General features: G+C 45.0%; 1 protein-coding gene across 2 annotated transcripts in view; it reads left to right on the top strand.

Moving 5' to 3' along the window:
- DOCK8 (dedicator of cytokinesis 8) overlaps positions 1–23,640 on the top strand; it is a 567,196-nt gene that overhangs the window by 230,297 nt on the left and 313,259 nt on the right. For both annotated transcript variants that reach the window (XM_085632978.1, XM_085632979.1), the window contains one exon: positions 3,672–3,831. In XM_085632978.1, the coding sequence (XP_085489104.1) occupies positions 3,672–3,831 (160 nt within the window). The remainder of the gene's footprint in view (positions 1–3,671; positions 3,832–23,640) is intronic.

The raw sequence follows: 23,640 nt of genomic DNA, 5'->3' as shown, positions 1-23,640 counted from the left end.
TAGGCATCTAATATAGCGTACAAGAGGTCTGATTTTTGTTTCACATTCTAAATCAGTGGGGTGGAAGAGCTAAACACATTGGCAATCTGAGGGGCTCGTGAGCGGGAAAGGAACATGATGCTGCTGGGCCTACTGCTTTTGCTTAAGGAAGGTACGCTGATGGTACACTGATTAGTCTGCTGAATCCTTATCAGAAATGACTTTAGGGTTTAATTTTGGGTTTCAAGGTCTCCTATCAGGTGCATGAACTTCTGAAAATTTCTCTCCCCACAGTGCACCATGATACAATCTGTCTCGCTTACAGATGATCGATTGTCTTCCTGTTCCTATCTTGGAATGTATCTATGCAATAGTTGTATTCTTTAGACCAGTCTTGAGTTTCCATTTCAATGTCTTCTGGCATTTCTGGCATGGCTTGCTTGTCCAGAATAAGGTAATTCAAAGAAGTTTCGACAGTAGGCATTAGTGATTTTGGGATCTTCTGGGTTTGCATGTTCCCTTTATTCAACAAAGGCAAGTTCTTTGGAAGTTCCTGTGCTCTCCACTCTCTCCATTCATAGATATAATTGCTAACATCCTCTTTCTGTGGTTTGGACGGCTTTATGATGATTTTGCTTTGGAATATTTTCTTCCCGTCTGAGATCATTCATTTGGGTTCTTGCTGTAGTCAATGTCTGGGTGAGTTTACCATTTTTAAAGCAGATTTTATCCGAGTGTTCCTGACAAAAAAGGAACATTACTTTAGTGTAACATTGTGTCGGACCTACCCAGATTCTCTCTTTTGCAATGAGATAATCCTTTTTAATCTCCTGTTTTGTCACTTCCTCTCCCAATGATAGGGTCCACTTCTTCTTAGAGATTTTCCCATTTTTCATATCTATAAGGTGGGCAGCTCTGTTCAACTCTTGGGCTTGGATTTGGCCTTAAGATGAAACTGCTTCCTAGAAACATTCATGGATGGACTGTTTGGCAATCAGGAGTTGTGCCCATATCTTCACCACTTATTGATGGTTTTGCTTATTTCTGTAAAAGGTCTGTGTGGCATATAGCAGTGTAAAACATGTGTGCCAGCCTAACCCTTATTTCTCTCTCAGCTTTAATCTCGGCCTTCTTCTGTGCTTCAAATTTCCCTTATCCTCCTTGCACATCTGTCTTATAAAGACTTTACATGGTCTAATTGTGGAGCAGGTGGTTTGACTGAAACCCTGCATCCCTTGTCACCTGACTTCTGTTTCTTGTGTCGAACGTAGATTATGAGGTGACTGTAGGGTAAATGGCATCAAAATTCTGTCAAGTTGTTACTCCAAGGAAGATGAGGAAACTGAAAAAGCTCTTTGAAGCACCCTAGGCCTACTGGTTTTGGGAAATATCTACAGCCACTTACAAAACAGTTAAAAGACTTGGAAGGAGCATTAAATGGGCAATTCGGAATGATGGTTATAGGAGAGATTTTAACAACCAACTTCAGCGTATCTTCCTAAACTTTTGGAATGGTGTACTGACATTCTACCACAGTAGAATCTCCTAGAGGCTGTTAAAGAGAAAAGGGTGAGAACAGTTACAGTACCCAGACAGCTCTTCCTCCCTTGTACTTTTATTCCTAATGCTCCTAAAGTCCCTCTGCTCCTTAAAGCACCTTAAAGCTCCTCATGGGCCATTAAAGAAGCTGACATTAGTAAATCTTTGGCTCTTACTAGATTACTCCATCCCTTTCTTGGGCTCCTACATCCAGCTATATGGTGTTCTCTCCATGAGGTACATGGTGGCGTGGGTACATGGGGTCACAGAAACAATCAACTTCCAGGGCTAACATGGGCACTGTTAAACGTGGAGATACACTAAGAACGGTTAAGAGGAGGCATGACTGCAGAAGAGCCTCTACTTGATGACTCATACTTTCTCATCCTCATCACCTTGGTTAGTTACACCAACTGAATAATGAGCCGTCAAGGTCAGCTAAATTGCTCTGTGACCTCAGCAGCAATTCTCAGCAGACATCCAGTGGTGGCCTGCTGCTGATAGTCAGAAATCTCACCCCACCGCCAAAGGATCGCATCCGTGACCGCTAGGAGACAGCTGAGCCTGTGGCCTTCCGACCGCCGTATTACGAGCTTCCAGAGGGGCTGGCGATCTCACTGTGGCGGGCTTGCAGCAGTGGGGAATGTATTTCCATATATATTGATGCCTATGTACATCGCAACTGCATATGTGTTGAATGCACACATATGAATGATATATGTGAAAAGATACCATATACCCATTACCGGGGTTCAGCCCATATGTGGGCTGTCCTGGCAATGGATATATGATACGAAAAAGACTTACCTGTATTTCACCGAAGATGAGGTTGTATTCCCTAGGGTGAAGATGCTTCTGTGTAGAGGGGACCTGGAGAAAGGGATCCACGTTGAAATCTGCTGGAAAGATCTTGAAAGGGGCGACTATGCACCCCAAATCCTTCGTTCAGCCGACCTTTACGTGACAGTCCAACCACCGCTGTTGGCTAGTCGGGAAGTCAACTCGTAATCCGGACTGCTTTTTTGTGCCTGGAAGCAGGGACTTGAATACTCTACAAACCCATAAGGAAATAATGTTAAATAAAATTATTTTGAGGACATTTTATTTCTAAAGTTAATGAATAATTAATACATTTTTAATACACAATTAATTTTAATTAGGTAATATGCTGTAACATTATATTTCATTAGTACTAGGTTTAAAATATAGTAAATTATTTTACATTTATAGTTCATATTAAATATGTATCATATTTTTTAAAGAATAATACATTTTAATCTTTTTTCCTATACTTTCCCATAAGAACATTTCCACGTATATGCAAAGATTTACTAATATAAACTTTATGCTCTTAAATTCTTTTGTAGGAGGCTTCGCTGAGAGGTGGAGATGTGCAAGTCTACACCAAGGTGTACATCTCCACACAGAAATAGTGATTAGGAAAAAAGTGTAGATGAAAACCTACATTTAGTAGTAGATTTACACTTGAGTACATTTACATGTGTAAATGTACGTATGCGAATAAGCTCCTGTGCTTTCAACCCCCCACTCTTCAGTATTCCTCCCATCACTTGATTCTGTTATGACCCCGTTCAACCAGAATCCCAGGAGTATTCCAGTGTTGTAGTTTCTAGTAATGTATGTAAAGCACAGTAGTACTAAAAAGACTAAAAATAAATAAAAATCAAATATGGGTGGCATACAATGTTTTTGTCATGTTTAAGAATAACTTTGACTTAAATGTTTCTGACATTTCACATGTTCTGCAGACAAATGCTGATTCCTCGTATTTATAACTAAACAAACGGGCATCCCTGAGGTCTCTATTGGCATCCATGCCACTATCGTCATCCATGCCACTATCGTCACTTTATGCCGTGATAACAAAAGCTTTTATGACGTAGGTGCCAACGCGACATGTCTCAATACACACTTCTGTTGCCTGGGAGACTCGCAGTACTTCCGGCCACTGAGAGCAGCAGATACAAGCATCAAGCGTTTCCTGTAATCAGCTAGTGTAAATAATCCATCTCAGCACTGTTATGAAAATGATGGTGCAAGCAGAGACGCTTTATTTTGTGTATGTCAATGGTGCTTCTCAAATAGGCAACCATTCACAGGGACCTGAAATATTGTTTGTTGCGTTTTTTCAGAGTAAGGATAAAGTTGAAAAACTGAAATCTCAAGCCGAGTCCTTCTGCCAGCGTTTGGGGAAATACCGCATGCCTTTTGCCTGGGCCCACGTAAGCCTCGCCAGCGTCTTAAATGTTTCAACACTTGAACGAGAAGCTGGAGAAAGTGAAAGTTTGAATGGTAAGTTTGTGATACTTAAAAACATTCTTGACCCAACGTATTTATTATAAAGTATACTGTGTTTCATGATTTAAACGTCATCTGACTATGGCTACCCTCACACTGCCATTTTAACCAGAAACCTTGACCTCAACCTGCACCATAAATAAACAAGCATTGGCGATGCCAATAGGTCTGGCTTTAAAGGGATGCTGTATGGTATTCTTAAGCATTATAAGTAAATAGCATGGTAATGGATATGTATTTGTGTGGAAGCAAATAACTATACAATAATATTGGTGTAAGTTAAAAGGTCAGGTGACAGTTGAGCTTCCAAGCCAGACCTAAAAATCCATGTAGGTTAGTGGCTGTCACCCTTCCATCTGTGCTGGTGCCAGAGAAAAACAACATAAATTATCTACTTATTTAAGAAGCTTTAAAAGCATTACAATGTCAAGTTTATTCCCCAGAAAGTTCAGCCTTAGGCAGCTGAATGAATAAACTAAATGACCACAGCTGGAGGGCAGGGATTTCTTTGAGGAATCACACCACATCTGCCCAATTTAAACATGTACTCCTGACTCCCAACTTGTTGGTGAAGTCAAAGCACCTCTCTAGTGATGTCCACATAATTGTCTGGCGATAGCTGTGCTATCAAGCCAGACCACGAAAAAGGAGCATGTAAGCTAGGGTGTGGTAAAAATTGGGAGGTGTGGCAACTAAAATCCTGTACTGCTCATACTGTGCCACCTCCCCTGTATTTTTGTATCTCGCTCTGAGCTTTCTTTTATTGCATCCAGATAAATAATATACCATCTGATATATGCCCAAATCAAGAAAGAACTATTGATTTTGCCAATGGTTGTTCGCTATTTAAGATAAATGCATAACAATGATTTTGTGATAAATAATTGATATTGAAAATGTTTCAATTATGAAAATATGAGGCTGAATTAAACATCAATAATGTTTGTGTAAGGGGTACTGATTTTCAGAGTGGCTCAGTCCTGTCCATTCTTACCTTAACACCATTTTCCTCTGTAATCTATGTTAGGCCTTTACACCCTTTTCCTCTCCACAGCTCTCTGAAATCATCCACTTGCATATTTCACACCTTCTCTTTCCTCTTCAGAACCCTAGTTTTTTCTCTGCTTGTACTTCCTTTCATCCCCTTCACTTCCCCCCACCGCAGACAACATACCTGCTCACCTGAAAGCAGAGAATTTCTGTTCCTTGTGCCCTGTCAATATTTTAACAGTTGTGTACCTCCTTCACACACATTTACATAGAACCGCAACTGCGCACATGACGATTGCTCTATGATCTCTGCAGAGAGACCAAGGATTGGATTCTGGTCACCTTTTTGACCCACTGACAGGCACTGTGAGAAACTCGTAACGCCTACTGCCTCAACCCTAGAGCTCTCTCTCATCGCCCTTTAGAAAAACCCAGAGGTGACTCAGTTCAAAGAATGCACCTTACAAGAGTAATATACTACATGAAAAGAGACTACATCAACAAAATATCCTGGAAAAAGCAAAAGCTCTTAGGTAATGTAAGATTAAGTAAAACATATGAAACAGAAACAGGAACTAAATTCAGTCATTGTTCAGAAATCGATCAGTGTTTTTGCCTGTAAATTGAGGACATAAATGTAAGGCCCAAAAGGGACCCATTTCAAAGTCATTTTTAATTACTGCTGGTTCTGAGATCCACAGGGACCCGGCCCACTGAAAGCCCTGACACCACAGTTTTCAAGCTGGGACTGGAGTAAATTGGACAATTTAACAAACATATATTTCAGAAAGTTTGTATACATTTGTTAAACTCCACAGCCTCTGACTTAGCTTGTTATTTACTCCATGCAAAAGGATTAGGAGGGATTGCAGTTTTAGTAGTGAGATCGTAAAGCGGTGGAGTATGGACCATGGCAAAGAATGAACTTCAGGTTTGCTTTTACCATGAAATGTTTTTGATTGCTTTGCAGTTTTAGGACTTTAACCACTTTCTCTGTGTCTCTGCAAAAGGTATCATGGGCTCATGCACCAATGGTCAATCATAGCCTAGTGTTGTAATGTGCTGCAATCAACCTCACCTTTTAGGATGCTACTTTTCATTAAAAGTCCCAAACTTTCACCTCATTAATATCAAAAGAGTGCTAATCGGCTTGTGACTAATTGCAGAAAGATAATGAAGGCTGAGAGGGAGACCTGCATGAGACAGCAGAGCTCCACCCCAGGGTTAGCAGTCATGAGGTGCCTCCATTGCTACCCTTGTCCCAAAAAGGATGAGAGGTCACAATGCTGCAAACAGTGACACACTGAGAATTTCCCATATTGTGCTGCATGCAGTGGTCTGTGAGGCCACTCTCCACTCTTTCCGATGTCTCCAGCCTGAACAAGTACAGTGTAATCTGGCAAATACTGACAGCTTGCACTTTGCGAAATATGCCATCTGCCTCTGGCAGACACTAATCGATTAATGCTTTGTGACCACAAAAGCAGTCACAAGGCATTTGTGCATACCCCTACATATTACAACGTGGAAGGAGCTTCCTTTGGCCACTCCCTATCCTTGCAAATTTCCAATGAACAGCAGTGTGTGCATTACATTTATAATAAAGTTTAAAAATTGCAAATCTTTTCTGTGAATTGAGAATTTGGAATATACATTTGCAAAGTCAGTTCCAGTGTTTTGTATATGAGGCCTCACCAGCACCATTTTAAAGTCTGAAGTCAGAATGCTGGCAATATGCCCTTCAATTCAGGTTTATGCTCTATTGCAGAAACTGCTGCTTCTAGATTTTGCAAATTTATCATGAATTTGCTCATGAGACTATAATTGTCGGTTACTCTTAAAGCAACCCATATTTCTTTGGTGGATATTGCTCCTTTCTTCACTATGGAGACGCCATCAAGTAAGTCATGTGGTGTGAAGGAATCAGCCACATTCGCTTTTAATTTTTTTTTTGTATTCTCTAGAACTAATGGTCAATGCTGGTATAGGATCCGGTGAAATCTTGAATCATGTTTTATCATCTAACATCTCTTTTTGAACAAACAAAGAAAGAATTACCTGCTCCTCCTCCGCAGCATCGGTAGCGAGTCGTTGCCAGTGGAGTCCACCCGCACTCATTTATGGGGACCAGCATTTATTTTTCATAATCAGACTTTGTTGCAAGGCAAGAGAAAGAAATAACACAAGAGGCAAAAAGGAGCGGGGACAGAAAGATGGAAAATAGTGACAAAGAAAGCATGAATGGAAAAGAACCAGAAAGAAAGAGATGAAAGGGCAGAGAATGTCTGATGAAGGATAAAAGAGGCATGTAATGCAATCAAGACTATTCAGCGCTGGTATTTAGCACTCCCGGCATTCGATAGTGTCAGCCACAGATTTCTAAGCGAAACTTTGGACCCGGCACCTAATCTCTAGAACATTAAGCACTGGCTGTAGCTTTTTGGAAAGATGCTTAGGGACACCACCTGGATCCACAGTGATCTAGCTCTCTGAGACCTGCCACAACTCCATTAACAATTGTTACCAATTGCTCTGGTGCACTTATTTATTGAGACCTGTAAAACATTGGGGTCTGTGATTTGTAGGGCACAGGAACAGTTGCATCTGTCTACCTGGTCCCCCCTCATGCAATTCTTATTGAGAAAAAGCTGGGGTGATGGTGTAACCAAGCCTTTGACCATACCGTGGCTCATATCTATTCTAATTAAATGTAGGCCCCTCCAAGCTTCAACTAAGTCTACCTGTCCTGTCTTGGAATCTATGCAGTACCACAACCAACAAATCATACATTTCTTTTGAAAAAGAGAATATGACATTTATTTTACCACATTTCCCGGGATAGCATCCATTGTCTACCTATACTTGGTTATCAGAGATGGGCATATAATTATGCTTATTATCCCTAATGCATAGTTCATAAGATACCTCACTGACGAAATGAAGAACTGTGCTCTCATAAGCATTTTCTTGTTCATTTCATACACACAAATGGCATCTTCAGGGCTATTAATGCAACTACTAAGATACACAGGAACCAAAAGTCTCTGAGTAGCTGTCTCCTTTTACTTCTTCAATCTTCAAAATCAGACTTAAGTGAATACTTTTTGTTTCATCCAAATTGCCACTCTGCCTTTTCCGATGTGTCATATCCCATGAAGAGAGCTGGGGAGCAATTTCTCAAGTACTTTGTCTTACTTGTGGGTCGGTGGTCAATTTTGTTTTAGACTTTTGTTCCAGTTGCTTTCTGGTGCATTCTACAATATTTTTCCATCTCACTGATTGCAATCATTCTCTTGTATTGGTATCTTTCATAGAGTTTAGAACTCACTATGCAGAGAAGAGCTACCTAAACTTTTTAGTAACAGGTCACCATGATAGTAGCAAAGACACACTGTTATCATTTACTATCAGAACCTAGAATGTTTGTGAAAAGGAAAAAGCATTATTCTTATAATACCGCCCTCACACACTTTGCAGTGTCATGCTTCATCATTGGGCCGCGTCAAACGCCCTCGTGCAGACCAACACAGAGGGCGGAGCGCAATGTTTTTTGAGAGATGAAGAAAGTAGTGGTGAGGTCACAGAAAGATGAAAGGTGACAACAAACACGATTAATGACAGCGAACAAAATAAGGAAAAATATTCCCTCAAGAAGGGACCACAGGTGTGCAGACATATATATTAAAACTACCTAGGGGGAGACTGTATACAATTTTATTCATGTCACCTCCTGGCAGAATTTAAAAATAAACTGTTGGGATTATTTTGGGGAGGTACAGACCCCTAAATCCCAGCTGCTTGTACCAACATGTTTCTGCCAACATTAAACGCTCACAAGAGTCGTACTGGCATTCGTCAGGGTGTTGGTCCCTTAGGTTTTTAGTCTAACCCCTATTTGGGGATTCGTTACCTTCAGACGACAGGTAACCGCTTGTTGTTTTCAGTACTGTACTCTGAACAGTTTCCAAGAGTGAACAATTTCTGAAAAAGAGTAGAGCATATTTATTGTCGTTCTGCTTCTCTCATATACCTTTCATAAAAGTAACAGCTTTCTCCTAAGTTAAAATGCCACCGAGTATTGTGTCTCCCATGAGCAAACACCACACTCCACCGCTAAAATGCAACTGACACAGTGCGTAATGAAACCATATCCATTATTCCCCCAAATGCGTGGAAAACAAACATCTTATCGCCAAGCCTAAAGGTTGAACATAGCTCTGTGGTGCTAAAATTCCATGCTATTGCCCACTAGTCACCCCATAATACGTGCGACTTACAAAGAGTAAGAGAGAGAATGCAAAATGGACTTACAAGGGTTTATTAGAAAGTCTCCAAACCCGGGACCGGCAAGGGACCGTGGTCCTGTAGTCACACTCTAATTATCAAATGAGATGGAAGGAACAAACAACGACATCAGTTCAACTTCCCATTCTCTTATAGTTCACCACCAGGACTAATCTCTCACATTCCATCTACTCGTACTACTTACTACTCCAAGGACCCACGGAGCTGATCGCCCTCCCCTCGGTCCTCCGTCGATGGGGACATAGCCAGATAACATTCATTTAAATATCTGCATGTCAGCAACCTCGACCGGTAACCACTCTCCTCACGCGCGTACTTCCGATCAGGTACTGTGCAAAGATAAAAAACGGACTGCTTTCAAATGGGACTCTGTTCGTCTGTGGTATCAACCGCAGCCATCTTAGCAGTCCTAGCTCACCCCCACTTAGCGTGTACTAGCCACGAAATTCTTGTCTCCAAAGTGCGGACTCGCATTATTTGCGTTTTTTGAACCAAACAACTCTTTTAGAGGTCATAATGCAAATATTAATCTAAACCTCAGCACATTTGTAAATCCCCGTTCTTCACTATATCACCTCCAGGGCGGTAGGGGCATAATGCAAATACATATTCCAACAGCTTTTGCTGTTCAAAATCTTCATATTGCCAGCAGAAGAGATATTCTGAGGTCTCATTATATTTTTTCTTTTCCATGACTTCTTAATGATGCAAAACCAAACAGCTTGTACAGTACAGGATCTCAATACTAGAAACCTCAAGAGGTATTTATCAGTTCGCTTTTTACATTTATCCAATTGTATCATTTTTTACCTAACCCATACAGATGAAACCATGGGATGGAATCATTTAGACCCCTGGTACTACTTTTCAGTCTGTTGACCCACCGTTGTTCTCTGATAAACAAAAAGCTGGCGATATCTACTGTATTGGGAGGTATAAAAGGTTTACCCAATACAGTCCACCTTAAATCATGCTCAGTATGTTTATATTGGTGGAAATGGGCTGTCAATTTTGTGTTTGTTTTACCACAACGTATTGTACTCAGATGCTCCAAAATGCGCGTTTTTACTCGGCGTGTGGTCATTCCAACGTACAATAGGTTACACAGACACCGGATCATGTAAATCACATTCTCAGTGTTGCATGTAGTATGTTTTCTTTGTTCCCAGGGGTGATCTGTACCGATCTCCACCTTTTTCCCATTCAGCGACAGAGGGCAAGCCCTACATAAGCCACAAGCATAGTGTCCCATTACAGGAGGTAAAAAATGTTCTTGATGGCAACCCCTGTCGTCAGCCCTTGTTGTTCGCGGGCGCGTATTTACAATGGTATCTTTTATGCTTTCACTTTTCTTAAAAGAGAATAGTGGGAGAGGTTGTTGTAATCCATTGGAGTTCAGAATCCTCCAGTTTTTTTGTACTATCTTTTTAACACAATTGGATGCTGTGCTAAATGTTGTAACGCAAATACTGCTCTCAACCCTTTCCTTATTTTGTTTTTGCAGGAGGGATTCCCTATTGCAGTTTCTCGCTCTTTTCTGTGCCTTGGAAATAACAGTCTCAGGGTAATCTCTATGTTTCAATTTCTCGCTAAGAATATTCGCCTCTTTTTTGTAGTCCCCAATATCGGAACAGTTCCTGCGGAGCCGCAGGAACTGACCGTACGGCAAGTTTTCTTTCAGTGAATGGGGATGAAAGCTTTTAAAGGATAACAGATTGTTCCTGTCCGTCGGTTTATGAAAAACGCTACTCACTAGACCTCCATTTTCTGCTCTTATCCAAAGGTCAAACTGTTGGAGAATTCCGACAAGGTAAAATCGTTCTCTAATCTCTCCAAAATGAAGAGGGAAGCTCTAAATCAACTAAGAGATGACCCTACACTCATAATAAAACCTGACGATAAGGGGGGAGCAATAGTGATTTTGGACAAGAATGTGTACAATTCTGAATGTCTCCGTCTTTTGGGTGACAGAAGAAATTATGCAATTTTGCCGGAAGATCCGACGAATGAACTACGAATTGTGATAAACACATATGTAGAAGAGGCAGTTGCAAACGACTGGATTAGCCAGAAAGAAGCGGCTTTCCTTTGTAACTTACATCCAACAGTGCCTTACTTCTACATTTTGCCTAAAGTGCATAAACCAACACGGCCTCCTCCGGGACGGCCGATAGTATCAGGCACTAACTCAATACTCGAACCCCTGTCCAAGTTTTGTGATGTTTTTTTACGCCCTCTTGTACAAAAAATGCCAGCCTACCTGAAAGACACAAGAGAGGTTTTGAATTTGATTAAAGACCTTGAATTCGGGGGGAGGAGCCTAGCGCTTGACCAAGATGGCCACGTGAGCTTTGAGCTCCCGAGACCCTCGCGCCCTCCGTCGACTATCCTGTCTCTAATCCTGTCTGTATGCATGGCATCGTGTAGATGACTTGTCAGGGAGGCGATTGATGCTACCCGAGGTCGGATCGCCCACCGGGAACCGGAGTTATGCATGGCGGAAGATTGAGGCCTATCTCCGAGGGATGCCAGGGGCTAGAGTTGGCAGGATGCCCGACCTCTAATTGAACAACAGCGGCCAGGCGAGGTGTGATCTATCGGACGGAGGTCCCCGTCCTTTCACTTTCGCTTTCTCGCCCTTTGTTTGCCCTGCCCCGGGAGAGCTCTCGGCGGCTTTATTATCCTTTGGATGCTCTACACGCTACTCTGGCGGCCCATTGCAGAACTGATCACTCCTGATTCCTCTCGCTGAGAGAGGGCCGTCTTATCTGAACCGACCTGCTTGGTGCCAACCATGTCGGGCAAAGCAGAGGTGGATCGGCTGAAGCCTAAGGCTACCAGGCGGGGAGCCTATACTCAAGCTAATAATATGGACCGCTATGCTCTGCAGAAGGGGTCACCGAGTGGATCGAGCCAGTCGCCGGATACACAGAAGACTGCCTCACCCTTGGCCCCGGAGCTCTCGCTGCAGGATGTCATGGGCGCGCTCGAAGGGATGCAGACTTCGATTGGGAGACAGTTTGATGCCCTGGCGCACAAAGTGGATACCATTTTGGTGGACGTTAACCTGATCCGCGCGTATTTGGGCAAAACAAATGAACGAGTTTAAACCCTGGACCTCAAGACCACGGGCCTCGCTGATGATGTCTCGGAACTACAGACCGAAGTCCGTAAGCTGCGGACCGAGAGTGATCTCGCCGCCCGTCGGCTGGAGGACTTTGAGAGCCGGGCCAGGCGCAACAACGTGCGCGTTATCGGGGTCCCGGAGTCCTCGGACGAGACTTCGGTAGACCTGCTCGTGGAGGACTTGGTGCTTAACCATCTGCAGCCTAAGGGTCTTGGGAAGTTCTTCGCAGTTGAGAGGGCCCATAGAGTGCCGGGTGGGAGGCCCAAGGTGGGAGCCCCACCGAGGCCGATTGTCGCCCGGCTCTTTCATTTTCGAGATCGGGACGCTATCCTGCAAGCATCGAGGGTGACGGGCCCGGTCCCCTTCCAGAACGCGTCGGTGAATTTCTATCCTGATTTCACCCAGCAGGTGCAGAGGCAGAGGCAGGGCTTCCTGGGGGTGAAGAGGCGACTTCGGGAGAGGGATCTGAAGTATGCCATGCTCTTCCCTGCCAGACTACGTGTGGTGTACGAAGACCGGACATTCTTCTTTGAGTCGCCTGCCATGGCCGATGAATGGCTGGACGCTTTGCCCCGCCGACGGACGGGAGAGGACACTGCCGCAGACGGGGACAGTGGCCGGGATGGGCAAGGTTGATGTCTTCGGAGCCGGACTGACTCGATTTGACTTTATCTAATGACTTGAATAGAGTGCAGTAAATGCGGAGGGTTGCGGGAGGACGAGGGGAGCTCTTTCCTCCCTTAGGGTGCTTTTTGTAGATTTTGGGTTTGGTAGGGCGACAGGCACACTGTAAGTTGGGGGGGCTCTGTAAGCTGCAGCAGGGGTGCAGGGTGGGGGGGATAGTTGGGATTTTGGGTTTGTTGTTGGGGGGGTTCGTTTCTGCAAGGCGTAGTGATCATTTTCAGGATTGTTCCATGGTGGCTCTTCGGGTGTGGGGTGGGCCTCTTTGTGTTTGGGGATGGGGGGTAGGGGTTTAAGTGTTGTTAGCTGGAATGTTAATGGTTTGGGGGATTGCATTAAGCGCGGGATAGTTTTGCAATTCTTGAAACGGTCATTGCCGGATGTTGCCCTACTGCAGGAGACACACCTTATAGGTAATACGTGCTATGCTCTTAATAGGAAGGGTTATAAATTCATAGCTCATTCGGGATTCTCCTCCGGGTCCAGGGGTGTGGGCATCCTAGTCAGAGCCTCGCTACCATTTGAGGTGGACTCCACCATTGTTGACGATAGGGGGAGGTTTGTGGCGGTGGCGGGGAGGTGGGAAGGTAGAACTTTGGTTTTAGTTTCGGTTTATGTCCCTCCAGCCCTGCAGGCCTCCACGTTTACAGATCTGGGTAGGGCCTTGCTGGATCTCCCGGGGGGTATGCTAGTGGTGGGGGGTGATTTCAATGCTGTCGGCTCTGGGCTGCTGGATAGGTACCCGCCCAGAGACACTGGGGGGCTCAGAAGTGGCTTCCAGACTTTCTAGACACACTCGGCCTGATAGACTGCTGGAGGCTCCGGCACCCCACACAGCGCCAATACACCTTCCACTCCGGGGCGCATGGTAGCCTCTCTAGGATTGATTACCTGCTCACTCTGGCTGCGCACGCCCCATTGGTGTCTGAGGCCAGGCACATGGCGCGTGGCATATCGGACCATTCGCCAGTGTGGGTCAGGCTGGATGTCGGCCGCGAGGGAGGGGGAAGGGTGGCTCCTATTAACCCCTGGTACTTTTGAGACCCCAAGATGCGCATCGCACTGGTGAAGACAGTTGATAATTTTTTCAAGGACAATCAGGGGTCCGTGGACTCGGCAGTGTCGTTGTGGGAAGCATTTAAGACCGTGCTGCGAGGGGAGGCCCTCTCCCTTGTAGTGGCGGCCAAGCGGCGGAGAGATGGCGAGGTAATGCAGGTGGAGGAGGAGATCATGGCTTTGGAGGGAGCGCTAGAGGAGGAGGTTACAGAGGCCTCACTGCATGAGCTGAGCTTGAAGCAAGCCGAGTATAAGGATCTTGTGACGAATGCCGCTAAGACCCTCAGTAGGGAACAGCAGGGCCGCCTGTATGATGTTGGTGACAAGGCCGGGAAACTCCTAGCTTGGCTGGATAAAAAAGAACGGGTTAATAGAGTAGTGCCGGAGCTGACGGGAGAGGGGGGAGAGGTGATTGTGGAACCTGAGAGGATTGTACAGTGTTTCTCGGACTATTTCCGTATGGTTTATGCCTCAGTGTCGGATAGGCCGCCCGAGGACTCGCGTGACCTCTTGCGTGATATCGCTTTGCCCTGTCTTTCTGACGTAGATAGGGATGATCTTGATGGAGACATAACGGTCGATGAGGTGGCGGGAGCTATCCGCGCGCTGAACTCGGGCAAGGCTTCGGGCCCGAATGGCTTGCCGATTGATCTGTATAAGCTGTTTCCGGATAGGGTTGCCCCTCACCTGCGCGCCATGTTCGTGGAGGCGCGGGGGAGTGGGACCCTCCCGTTGGACCAGAGACTGGCGACAATTGTTGTGATACACAAAGATGGTAAACCCCGAGATAAGTGTGCCTCATATAGGCCTATATGCATCTCTTGATGCCACGATGGCCTTTGATACGGTGGAATGGGCATATTTGTGGGCTGTGCTAGCCAAGTTCGGCTTTGGCCCTGGCTTTGTGAGCTGGGTGAGGTTGCTGTATGAGGGACCCCTTGCGAGTGTGGTGGTAAATGGCCGGGTATCGACTCCGTTCCAGCTTGGGAGGGGCACTCGGCAGGGTTGCCCCCTGTCGCCTCTGTTGTTCGCCCTCGCCCTTGAGCCGCTGGCGGCGTGGATACGCTGGCACCCGGATATACGTGGACTTAGATGGTCGCCCGAACACGAGGACCGCATTTCGCTATATGCTGATGACATCCTGTTGTATCTTGCCTCGCCCAAGAACTCACTTATAGTGGTCTGTGACGTTCTTACATCTTTCGGTAGGAATTCGGGTCTCGTCATCAACTGGAGTAAATCGTATTTATATGTTCTGAGTGGCGAGGTTCCACCGGTCCCGCGAACTTGTTCGATCCAGATCGCTCAGCAGGGCTTCGTGTATCTGGGGATCTTTATCTCCATGGACTCCGCTTTGCGGTATGAGAGGAACCTGCTCCCCCCCCGGCGCGCCTGCGGCGGGATGTTGAGGGCTGGCGGAGGCTGCCGCTCTCCCTCGTCGGGCGCGCTGCCTTGTTCAAAATGATGTCTCTTCCCTGGTTCCTCTACGCATTGCAGAATACTCTAGATTGGGTACCGGCCAAATACTTTCGGGAGGTTGAAAGCCTCCAACGAACGTTGTTGTGGGATGGGCGGCCGCGAATAGCGATTGCTAAGCTGACGCTTCCATGGTATGACGGGGGTATTGCGCTTCCAGACATCCGACGCTATTATTGGGCCACCCAGTTGTCCGCGATTAATCATGGTTTCTATGGCCCGGCCCTCAGCCCTGGTTATGCCATGGACAGATGGTTGCTGCGCGGTGGGAACTATCATAGGGCGTTGTACTCGCGGTCCCTGGACTCGTCCCTCACGGGGCCCACTGGGGTGGCGGTGCGCGTGTGGAAGATGGCGACTGACTCGCTGGGCTGGAAGGATAGGCTCACCCTTGCTACCCCGCTGTTTGAATCTGAAAGATTGGGTAGGCTTTGGCATACGAAAGGGTTTGATAAATGGGACTTGATCGGCATCTCCAGGGTTGGAGATGTGCTGATTAAGGGGAGGGTGAAGTCCTTTGAAGAGTTGCAGAAGGAGTATGAGTTGGGGACATCCGAGTTTTTCCGCTATGTTCAGGTGCGTCATGCCCTGCGGTCAGTCCTCGTGGAGGGTGAGAAGGTGCCTGAGTCCTCTCCTTTGGAGGACTGGATCCTTGATGGCCATATGCCAGAGAGCACGATCTCGCTCATCTACAAGAAACTGATAAATGTTCGGGCGGATATGCTTCTGGGGCTGCGGGACCAGTGGACTAGGGACGGACTCGAGTTGGATGATGAGGATTGGCAGTCTGCTGTTTCCTCTCCTAAGGAGGTTGCGATCCCGTCGCGTCTGAGGCTGGTGCAACTCAAGATACTGCATCGAGTGTATGTGACGGGGCCAAGGCTGGTTCATATGGGATTCTCTGAGGAAGGCCTATGTAGGAGGGGATGTGGTATGGTGGGTACTTTCCTGCATATCATCTGGGAATGTGGTGTCATCATGGAATTTTGGAGGCGAGTCCATGCAGTGATGGGGGAGGTGACGGGCATTGCTATGCAGCCGGAAGCGCGGTGTTGTCTCCTGAATGTCTGGGGGCCCACTGATCACGATGAGGCACAGACCCAGTGGGTGACTCTGGGTAACATGGTCGCTAAGAGGGATATCGCGCGCTTGTGGGGCTCCGCGGGGCCCCCCACGTTGACCGCGTGGAAAGAAAATATGGACTGGAGTATGCTCAGGGAAAAGACAGTATATTGCGCTAGAGGCCGCCCTCGGAAGTGGCATGCCATCTGGGGGCGGTGGAATCAATACAGGGGGGGAATATGTCTTGCCCCTGATTTGGATCCCCCCGAGGAACAGCTTTCTTCTTGACATTCTTTCCAGCTCAGTATACAGATGTGATGGTTAATTGACTCCTTGGGCCTCTGCTTTTCCCCCTTCTTCCTCTTATCACAGTGCTGTGACTGTTAGATGATTGGGGTCCGGCTCCCCCTGAGGGGCTATCACCATGGGCATTTAATGTTGTTGCCTTGCTGGGGTTTGTTGTGTGTTTGTAATTCTTTAAAAATGGAACCTTTTCACTGCTCCTTTATTGCACTGTGGACGCTTCTTTGTCCTCTTCTACCGAAGCTGCCGAACCTCCGGGTTGTCGGCTGAATAGCTGTGTCCAGTTTCTTGCAGAAATAAAGGTTTTAAAAAAAAAAAAAAAAAGACCTTGAATTCGACCCTGATAGAGACTTGATGATGGGACTCGATATTGAATCGTTGTACACGAACATTCCTCAGCAAGAAACATTAAGGGTTATTGAGAACATACTCTTTGCTGAGGTATGGAATTACAACACACCTCGGGCATTCATCTTGAGTCTTTTGGAATTGGCCTTAACGAAGAACTTCTTTAAGTTTGAAGATTGTTTTTACCTACAGACCCATGGAACTTCCATGGGTAGTTCATGTGCCCCCAGTCTGGCATGCCTTTATGTCTCTAATTTTGAAAACGAGACAGTGTTTACATCAGCCAACCCTTTTTTCGAACATATTAGGGTGTGGCGTAGGTACATCGATGATGTGCTTATCATTTGGAGAGGCAGTAAAGACTCGGCAGACACGTTTATGGATTGGTTAAACCATAGAAACCCATTTCTTTTTTTCACCAGCACACTGACCAATGAGGCACTACCTTTCCTTGACCTTTGGATAAGAGCAGAAAATGGAGGTCTAGTGAGTAGCGCTTTTCATAAACCGACGGACAGGAACAATCTGTTATCCTTTAAAAGCTTTCATCCCCGTTCACTGAAAGAAAACTTGCCGTACGGTCAGTTCCTGCGGCTCCGCAGGAACGGTTCCGATATTGGGGACTACAAAAAAGAGGCGAATATTCTTAGTGAGAAATTGAAACATAGAGATTACCCTGAGACTGTTATTTCCAAGGCACAGAAAAGAGCGAGAAACTGCAATAGGGAATCCCTCCTACAAACACAAAATAAGGAAAGGGTTGAGAGCAGTATTTGCGTTACAACATTTAGCACAGCATCCAATTGTGTTAAAAAGATAGTACAAAAAAACTGGAGGATTCTGAACTCCAATGGATTACAACAACCTCTCCCACTATTCTCTTTTAAGAAAAGTGCAAGCATAAAAGATACCATTGTAAATACGCGCCCGCGAACAACAAGGGCTGACGACAGGGGTTGCCATCAAGAACATTTTTTACCTCCTGTAATGGGACACTATGCTTGTGGCTTATGTAGGGCTTGCCCTCTGTCGCTGAATGGGAAAAAGGTGGAGATCGGTACAGATCACCCCTGGGAACAAAGAAAACATACTACATGCAACACTGAGAATGTGATTTACATGATCCAGTGTCCGTGTAACCTATTGTACGTTGGAATGACCACGCGCCGAGTAAAAACGCGCATTTTGGAGCATCTGAGTACAATACGTTGCGGTAAAACAAACACAAAATTGACAGCCCATTTCCACCAATATAAACATACTGAGCATGATTTAAGGTGGACTGTATTGGATAAACCTTTTATACCTCCCAATACAGTAGATATCGCCAGCTTTTTGTTTATCAGAGAACAACGGTGGGTCAACAGACTGAAAAGTAGTACCAGGGGTCTAAATGATTCCATCCCATGGTTTCATCTGTATGGGTTAGGTAAAAAATGATACAATTGGATAAATGTAAAAAGCGAACTGATAAATACCTCTTGAGGTTTCTAGTATTGAGATCCTGTACTATACAAGCTGTTTGGTTTTGCATCATTAAGAAGTCATGGATAAGAAAAAATATAATGAGACCTCAGAATATCTCTTCTGCTGGCAATATGAAGATTTTGAACAGCAAAAGCTGTTGGAATATGTATTTGCATTATGCCCCTACCGCCCTGGAGGTGATATAGTGAAGAACGGGGATTTACAAATGTGCTGAGGTTTAGATTAATATTTGCATTATGACCTCTAAAAGGGTTGTTTGGTTCAAAAAACGGAAATAATGCGAGTCCGCACTTTGGAGACAAGAATTTCGTGGCTAGTACACGCTAAGTGGGGGTGAGCTAGGACTGCTAAGATGGCTGCGGTTGATACCGCAGACGAACAGAGTCCCATTTGAAAGCAGTCCGTTTTTTATCTTTGCACAGTACCTGATCGGAAGTACGCGCGTGAGGAGAGCGGTTACCGGTCGAGGTTGCTGACATGCAGATATTTAAATGAATGTTATCTGGCTATGTCCCCATCGACGGAGGACCGAGGGGAGGGCAATCAGCTCCGTGGGTCCTTGGAGTAGTAAGTAGTACGAGTAGATGGAATGTGAGAGATTAGTCCTGGTGGTGAACTATGAGAGAATGGGAAGTTGAACTGATGTCGTTGTTTGTTCCTTCCATCTCATTTGATAATTAGAGTGTGACTACAGGACCACGGTCCCTTGCCGGTCCCGGGTTTGGAGACTTTCTAATAAACCCTTGTAAGTCCATTTTGCATTCTCTCTCTTACTCTTTGGAAGTCGCACCTATTATGGGGTGACTAGTGGGCAATAGCATGGCATTTTAGCACCACAGAGCTATGTTCAACCTTTAGGCTTGGCGATAAGATGTTTGTTTTCCTCACATTTGGGGGAATAATGGATATGGTTTAATTACGCACTGTGTCAGTTGCATCTTAGCGGTGGAGTGTGGTGTTTGCTCATCGGAGACACGATACTCGGTGGCATTTTAACTTAGGAGAAAGCTGTTACTTTTATGAAAGGTATATGAGAGAAGCAGAACGACAATAAATATGCTCTACTCTTTTTCAGAAATTGTTCACTCTTGGAAACTGTTCAGAATACAGTACTGAAAACGACAAGCGGTTGCCTGTCGTCTGAAGGTAACGAATCCCCAAATAGGAGTTAGACTAAAAACCTTAGGGACCAACACCCTGACGAATGCCAGTACGACTCTTGTGAGCGTTTAATGTTGGCAGAAACATGTTGGTACAAGCAGCTGGGATTTAGGGGTCTGTACCTCCCCAAAATAATCCCAACAGTTTATTTTTAAATTCTGCCAGGAGGTGACATGAATAAAATTGTATACAGTCTCCCCCTAGGTAGTTTTAATATATATGTCTGCACACCTGTGGTCCCTTCTTGAGGGAATATTTTTCCTTATTTTGTTCGCTGTCATTAATCGTGTTTGTTGTCACCTTTCATCTTTCTGTGACCTCACCACTACTTTCTTCATCTCTCAAAAACATTGCGCTCCGCCCTCTGTGTTGGTCTGCACGAGGGTGTTTGACGCGGCCCAATGATGAAGCATGACACTGCAAAGTGTGTGAGGGCAGTATTATAAGAATAATGCTTTTTCCTTTTCACAAACATTCTAGGTTCTGATAGTAAATGATAACAGTGTGTATTTTCTACTATCATGGTGACCTGTTACTAAAAAGTTTAGGTAGCTCTTCTCTGCATAGTGAGTTCTAAACGTTTGTTAGGGGAGTCAGAGGAGGCTTCAATTCTCCCTTGTATCTCTTTCTTGTGATAGTGTATCTTTCATAGAGTCACATGCCACCCTCAATCCTTTCCTCTTTACTCCAGTTGAGGCTTGTCATATCAAACCTTGCATTGGCAGAAAATATGACCATGATCTCAAAGGGGTGGGTTTCAGCCCCTCTATTGCATTCATTAGAGCGAGGACACAGAAAATGGTGGAGGAGTTTCATGATATACTGTATTAAGCACTCCTATGATAAATGTGGTAGGATTACTAGCTTGATGATAGGGGATATTTCATGGTTCGTGAATTATGGATGTTATCAATGCTTGTGAGCAATGTAGCTAGAAGCCAGCTCACGTGTTATCTGCTGAAAATTAAACATAAGAAATATAGCTGCTCCAGGGACTCACTTTAATAACTTTGAGAGCCTGGACCCCACAACCAACAATATAGCCAAATCGCAGTGCATAAATTCCAGTTCTACTGAAGCAGCTTCATTCAGGATGAACAGGATCTGCCTGTAAATCAAATCCTTCCTCAATTTAAAATCAAAACTATTTAGCACCACCATGTTGGTGACTGCCCTTTGTACACTGTGGTTTTCGCAATGGGTTGAATTGCTAGATTTAATAATTATATATAGGCTGTAGTAATTTTATGTAGAACCCTTTTCATATCCTTTTTTTATTAAGAGAAAAGAGGTACTATTAATCAAAGCTCAGAATAGAAAAACCATATAGTCAAAACAAAAGCAGAATCTGGGTATTATTTCAATTGGAATTCAAAATATCAAATTATATTGCACCGTTCCTTTTATATAAATGTATGTAAATTGATTAAAAAAGGGATGAGTTTCCTGTGTATGATTGCCTGTTTGAAATAGAACCAAAGGGCCGTATCTCCAAACATTGGGCTCTTAACGGAGCCTTTCTGTGCGGAAAAGAAGAAGCAAGCAAGCATTAATTGAACAACACCAAACAAAGTGAAAATCAAAGTTACCACTTGTGTAGAAAGGTGTATCAATCTCAAATTCAAAACCAAAAAAAGCATGAGACGGATTATAATTGAAAGGACACATTAGACTGATTTGAGTAAAGACCTCCTCTGAAAATTGAAAAAAAGCCTTGTATGTAGCAAACATATGGGAGTAGTCACCATCTAGATCCCCACATGATAGATAGAATCCCATTTGAAAAGCCACCAAGGAATATGGTAAATCCTGACTACAGTCTGAAATATTTGAAGTTCTGCAAGATTTAGGAAATATTGAAGAATGCCAGTTTATCAGTAAAAGCATCTCTTTCAGTATTAATGTCTACCTCTTTTGACCAATCTTATGCCAATCTTTCCAAGTATAAAGTGCTGGATCTTCCCATGCTGGATCACTGGATGTGCCGACACTCTGGTTACCCTCAAGTGCAACCCAACGACAAGAGCCCAACCACAGTCCAGCTAGAACACAGAGCAAGTCAGGCTGCTGAAACGCCACTGCTAGCAACGGGTCACAAATTGAGAACAAGTCAAGACACTGTAGATAAAGACATCTTTAAATCAGCCCAAAGACGCTACCACTAGCAGATACGAAACACCAGGTGCACAGCTCTTGCAGGTCACATTGACGTCATCATCAAAGATTTCACCACGCATCCTGCCACCTTCAGCAACATCACCCCCTCACAAGACCTTTGCATCAAGTACTCAGAATTGTTCTATAAGAAAATCACTGCCATATACAGCTACTTCGACCCTTAACCAGACCCTGTCACCATTACAACTCAACTTACTATCACAGCTGGTGAACAAACCCTGACCACATGGCCTGCCATCACCACCTTCGAAATTACTGCTATCATGAAGCCCATCCACTCAGGAGCTCCATCTGGCCCTTGCTCCATCACGCCTTAACCAATGGACTCCTACCGAACAGCGAAGCGCTAACACCCATCCTCAATGCTTCCATCAACTCAGCCACATTCCTGGACACCAGGAAACACGCAATCTTCATGCCCTTGCTCAAGAAACCATCCTCTCTCCCAGCCAGGCTTTCCATCTCCCTCCTACCACACCTGGCAGAGGGTCTTAGAGAAACTAAAACCTGCGCCTCACTGACCACCTTAGTAACTACCAGCTCCTTGACACCATGCAGTTCAATTCAAGCCCAACCACAGCACAGAAATAGCACTCATGGCCACCACAGATGGCATCCCTCTTTCTCATGGACCAGAGTGCAGAATTTGACATGGTCTCATACCCCATCCTCATCTAGGGCCTGCAATAGGTTATCAGCCTGACATCTTACACCTTGGAAACCCACAAACTCATCTGCTGAGTGCCTCAAGGCTTATCGCTCAGGCCTACCTTCTTCAACGCATACACAATCCCTCTAGCCAACATCATCTGTACAGGCAACACCAACATCCTCTCCTATGCAGATCACACACAACTCGCACTCTCCCTGTTGGATAAGACCCCCAAGTTCACCATTTTCATAACTAAGGTCGCTAACTGGTTGAAAGCCAAGTGTTTCAAGCTCTACACCGACAAGACAGAATTAGTGATCTTCAGCATGAACACCTCACCATTGCACTCCAACTGGTGGGAGGCCAAACTCAGACTCACACCCAGAACCCACACCAGGAACCTCAAAATAATCATAGACAGCAAACTGGACATGATCGCACAAGTCAACACTGTTACTGCATCCTGCTTCCACACCCCGAAAATGCTTAGGAAGATCTTCAAATAACTCCCAAGCAACATTGGAAAAACTGTCACTCGTGCCCTAGTCACCAGCAAGTTGGTCTATCTGAACACCCTCTAGAGCTGGATCACGAAGCAACTCACTAGAAGAATACAAACCATCCAGAACTCAGTGGCTAGACTCAGCCTCCCACACAGAACTCACATCACACCATGGCTCTGGGAGCTACACCAGCTTTTTATATACTTTCATATTCAATGTAAACTTCTCACACACACATTCAAGGCACTAGACAACTCAGGCTCCACCTACCTGAACAATTGCATCTCCTTCCACCAACCATCCAGACATCTCCGCTCCACAGGTCTCATATTCGCATACATCTCACAGAACCATATCATGAGGACAGGCATTCTCTTACATCGCTCCTAAAGTATGAAACGACCCCCCACTCCACTTCATAGCCTCCTCCTCCTCTCTTCTTGAATTTTGCACGAAGCTGAAGACCTGACTTT

Source organism: Triturus cristatus, chromosome 2_1, assembly GCF_964204655.1.
Source record: "Triturus cristatus chromosome 2_1, aTriCri1.1, whole genome shotgun sequence".
Taxonomy (NCBI): Eukaryota; Metazoa; Chordata; class Amphibia; order Caudata; family Salamandridae; genus Triturus; species Triturus cristatus.
This window is presented reverse-complemented; position numbering and strand designations above follow the sequence as displayed.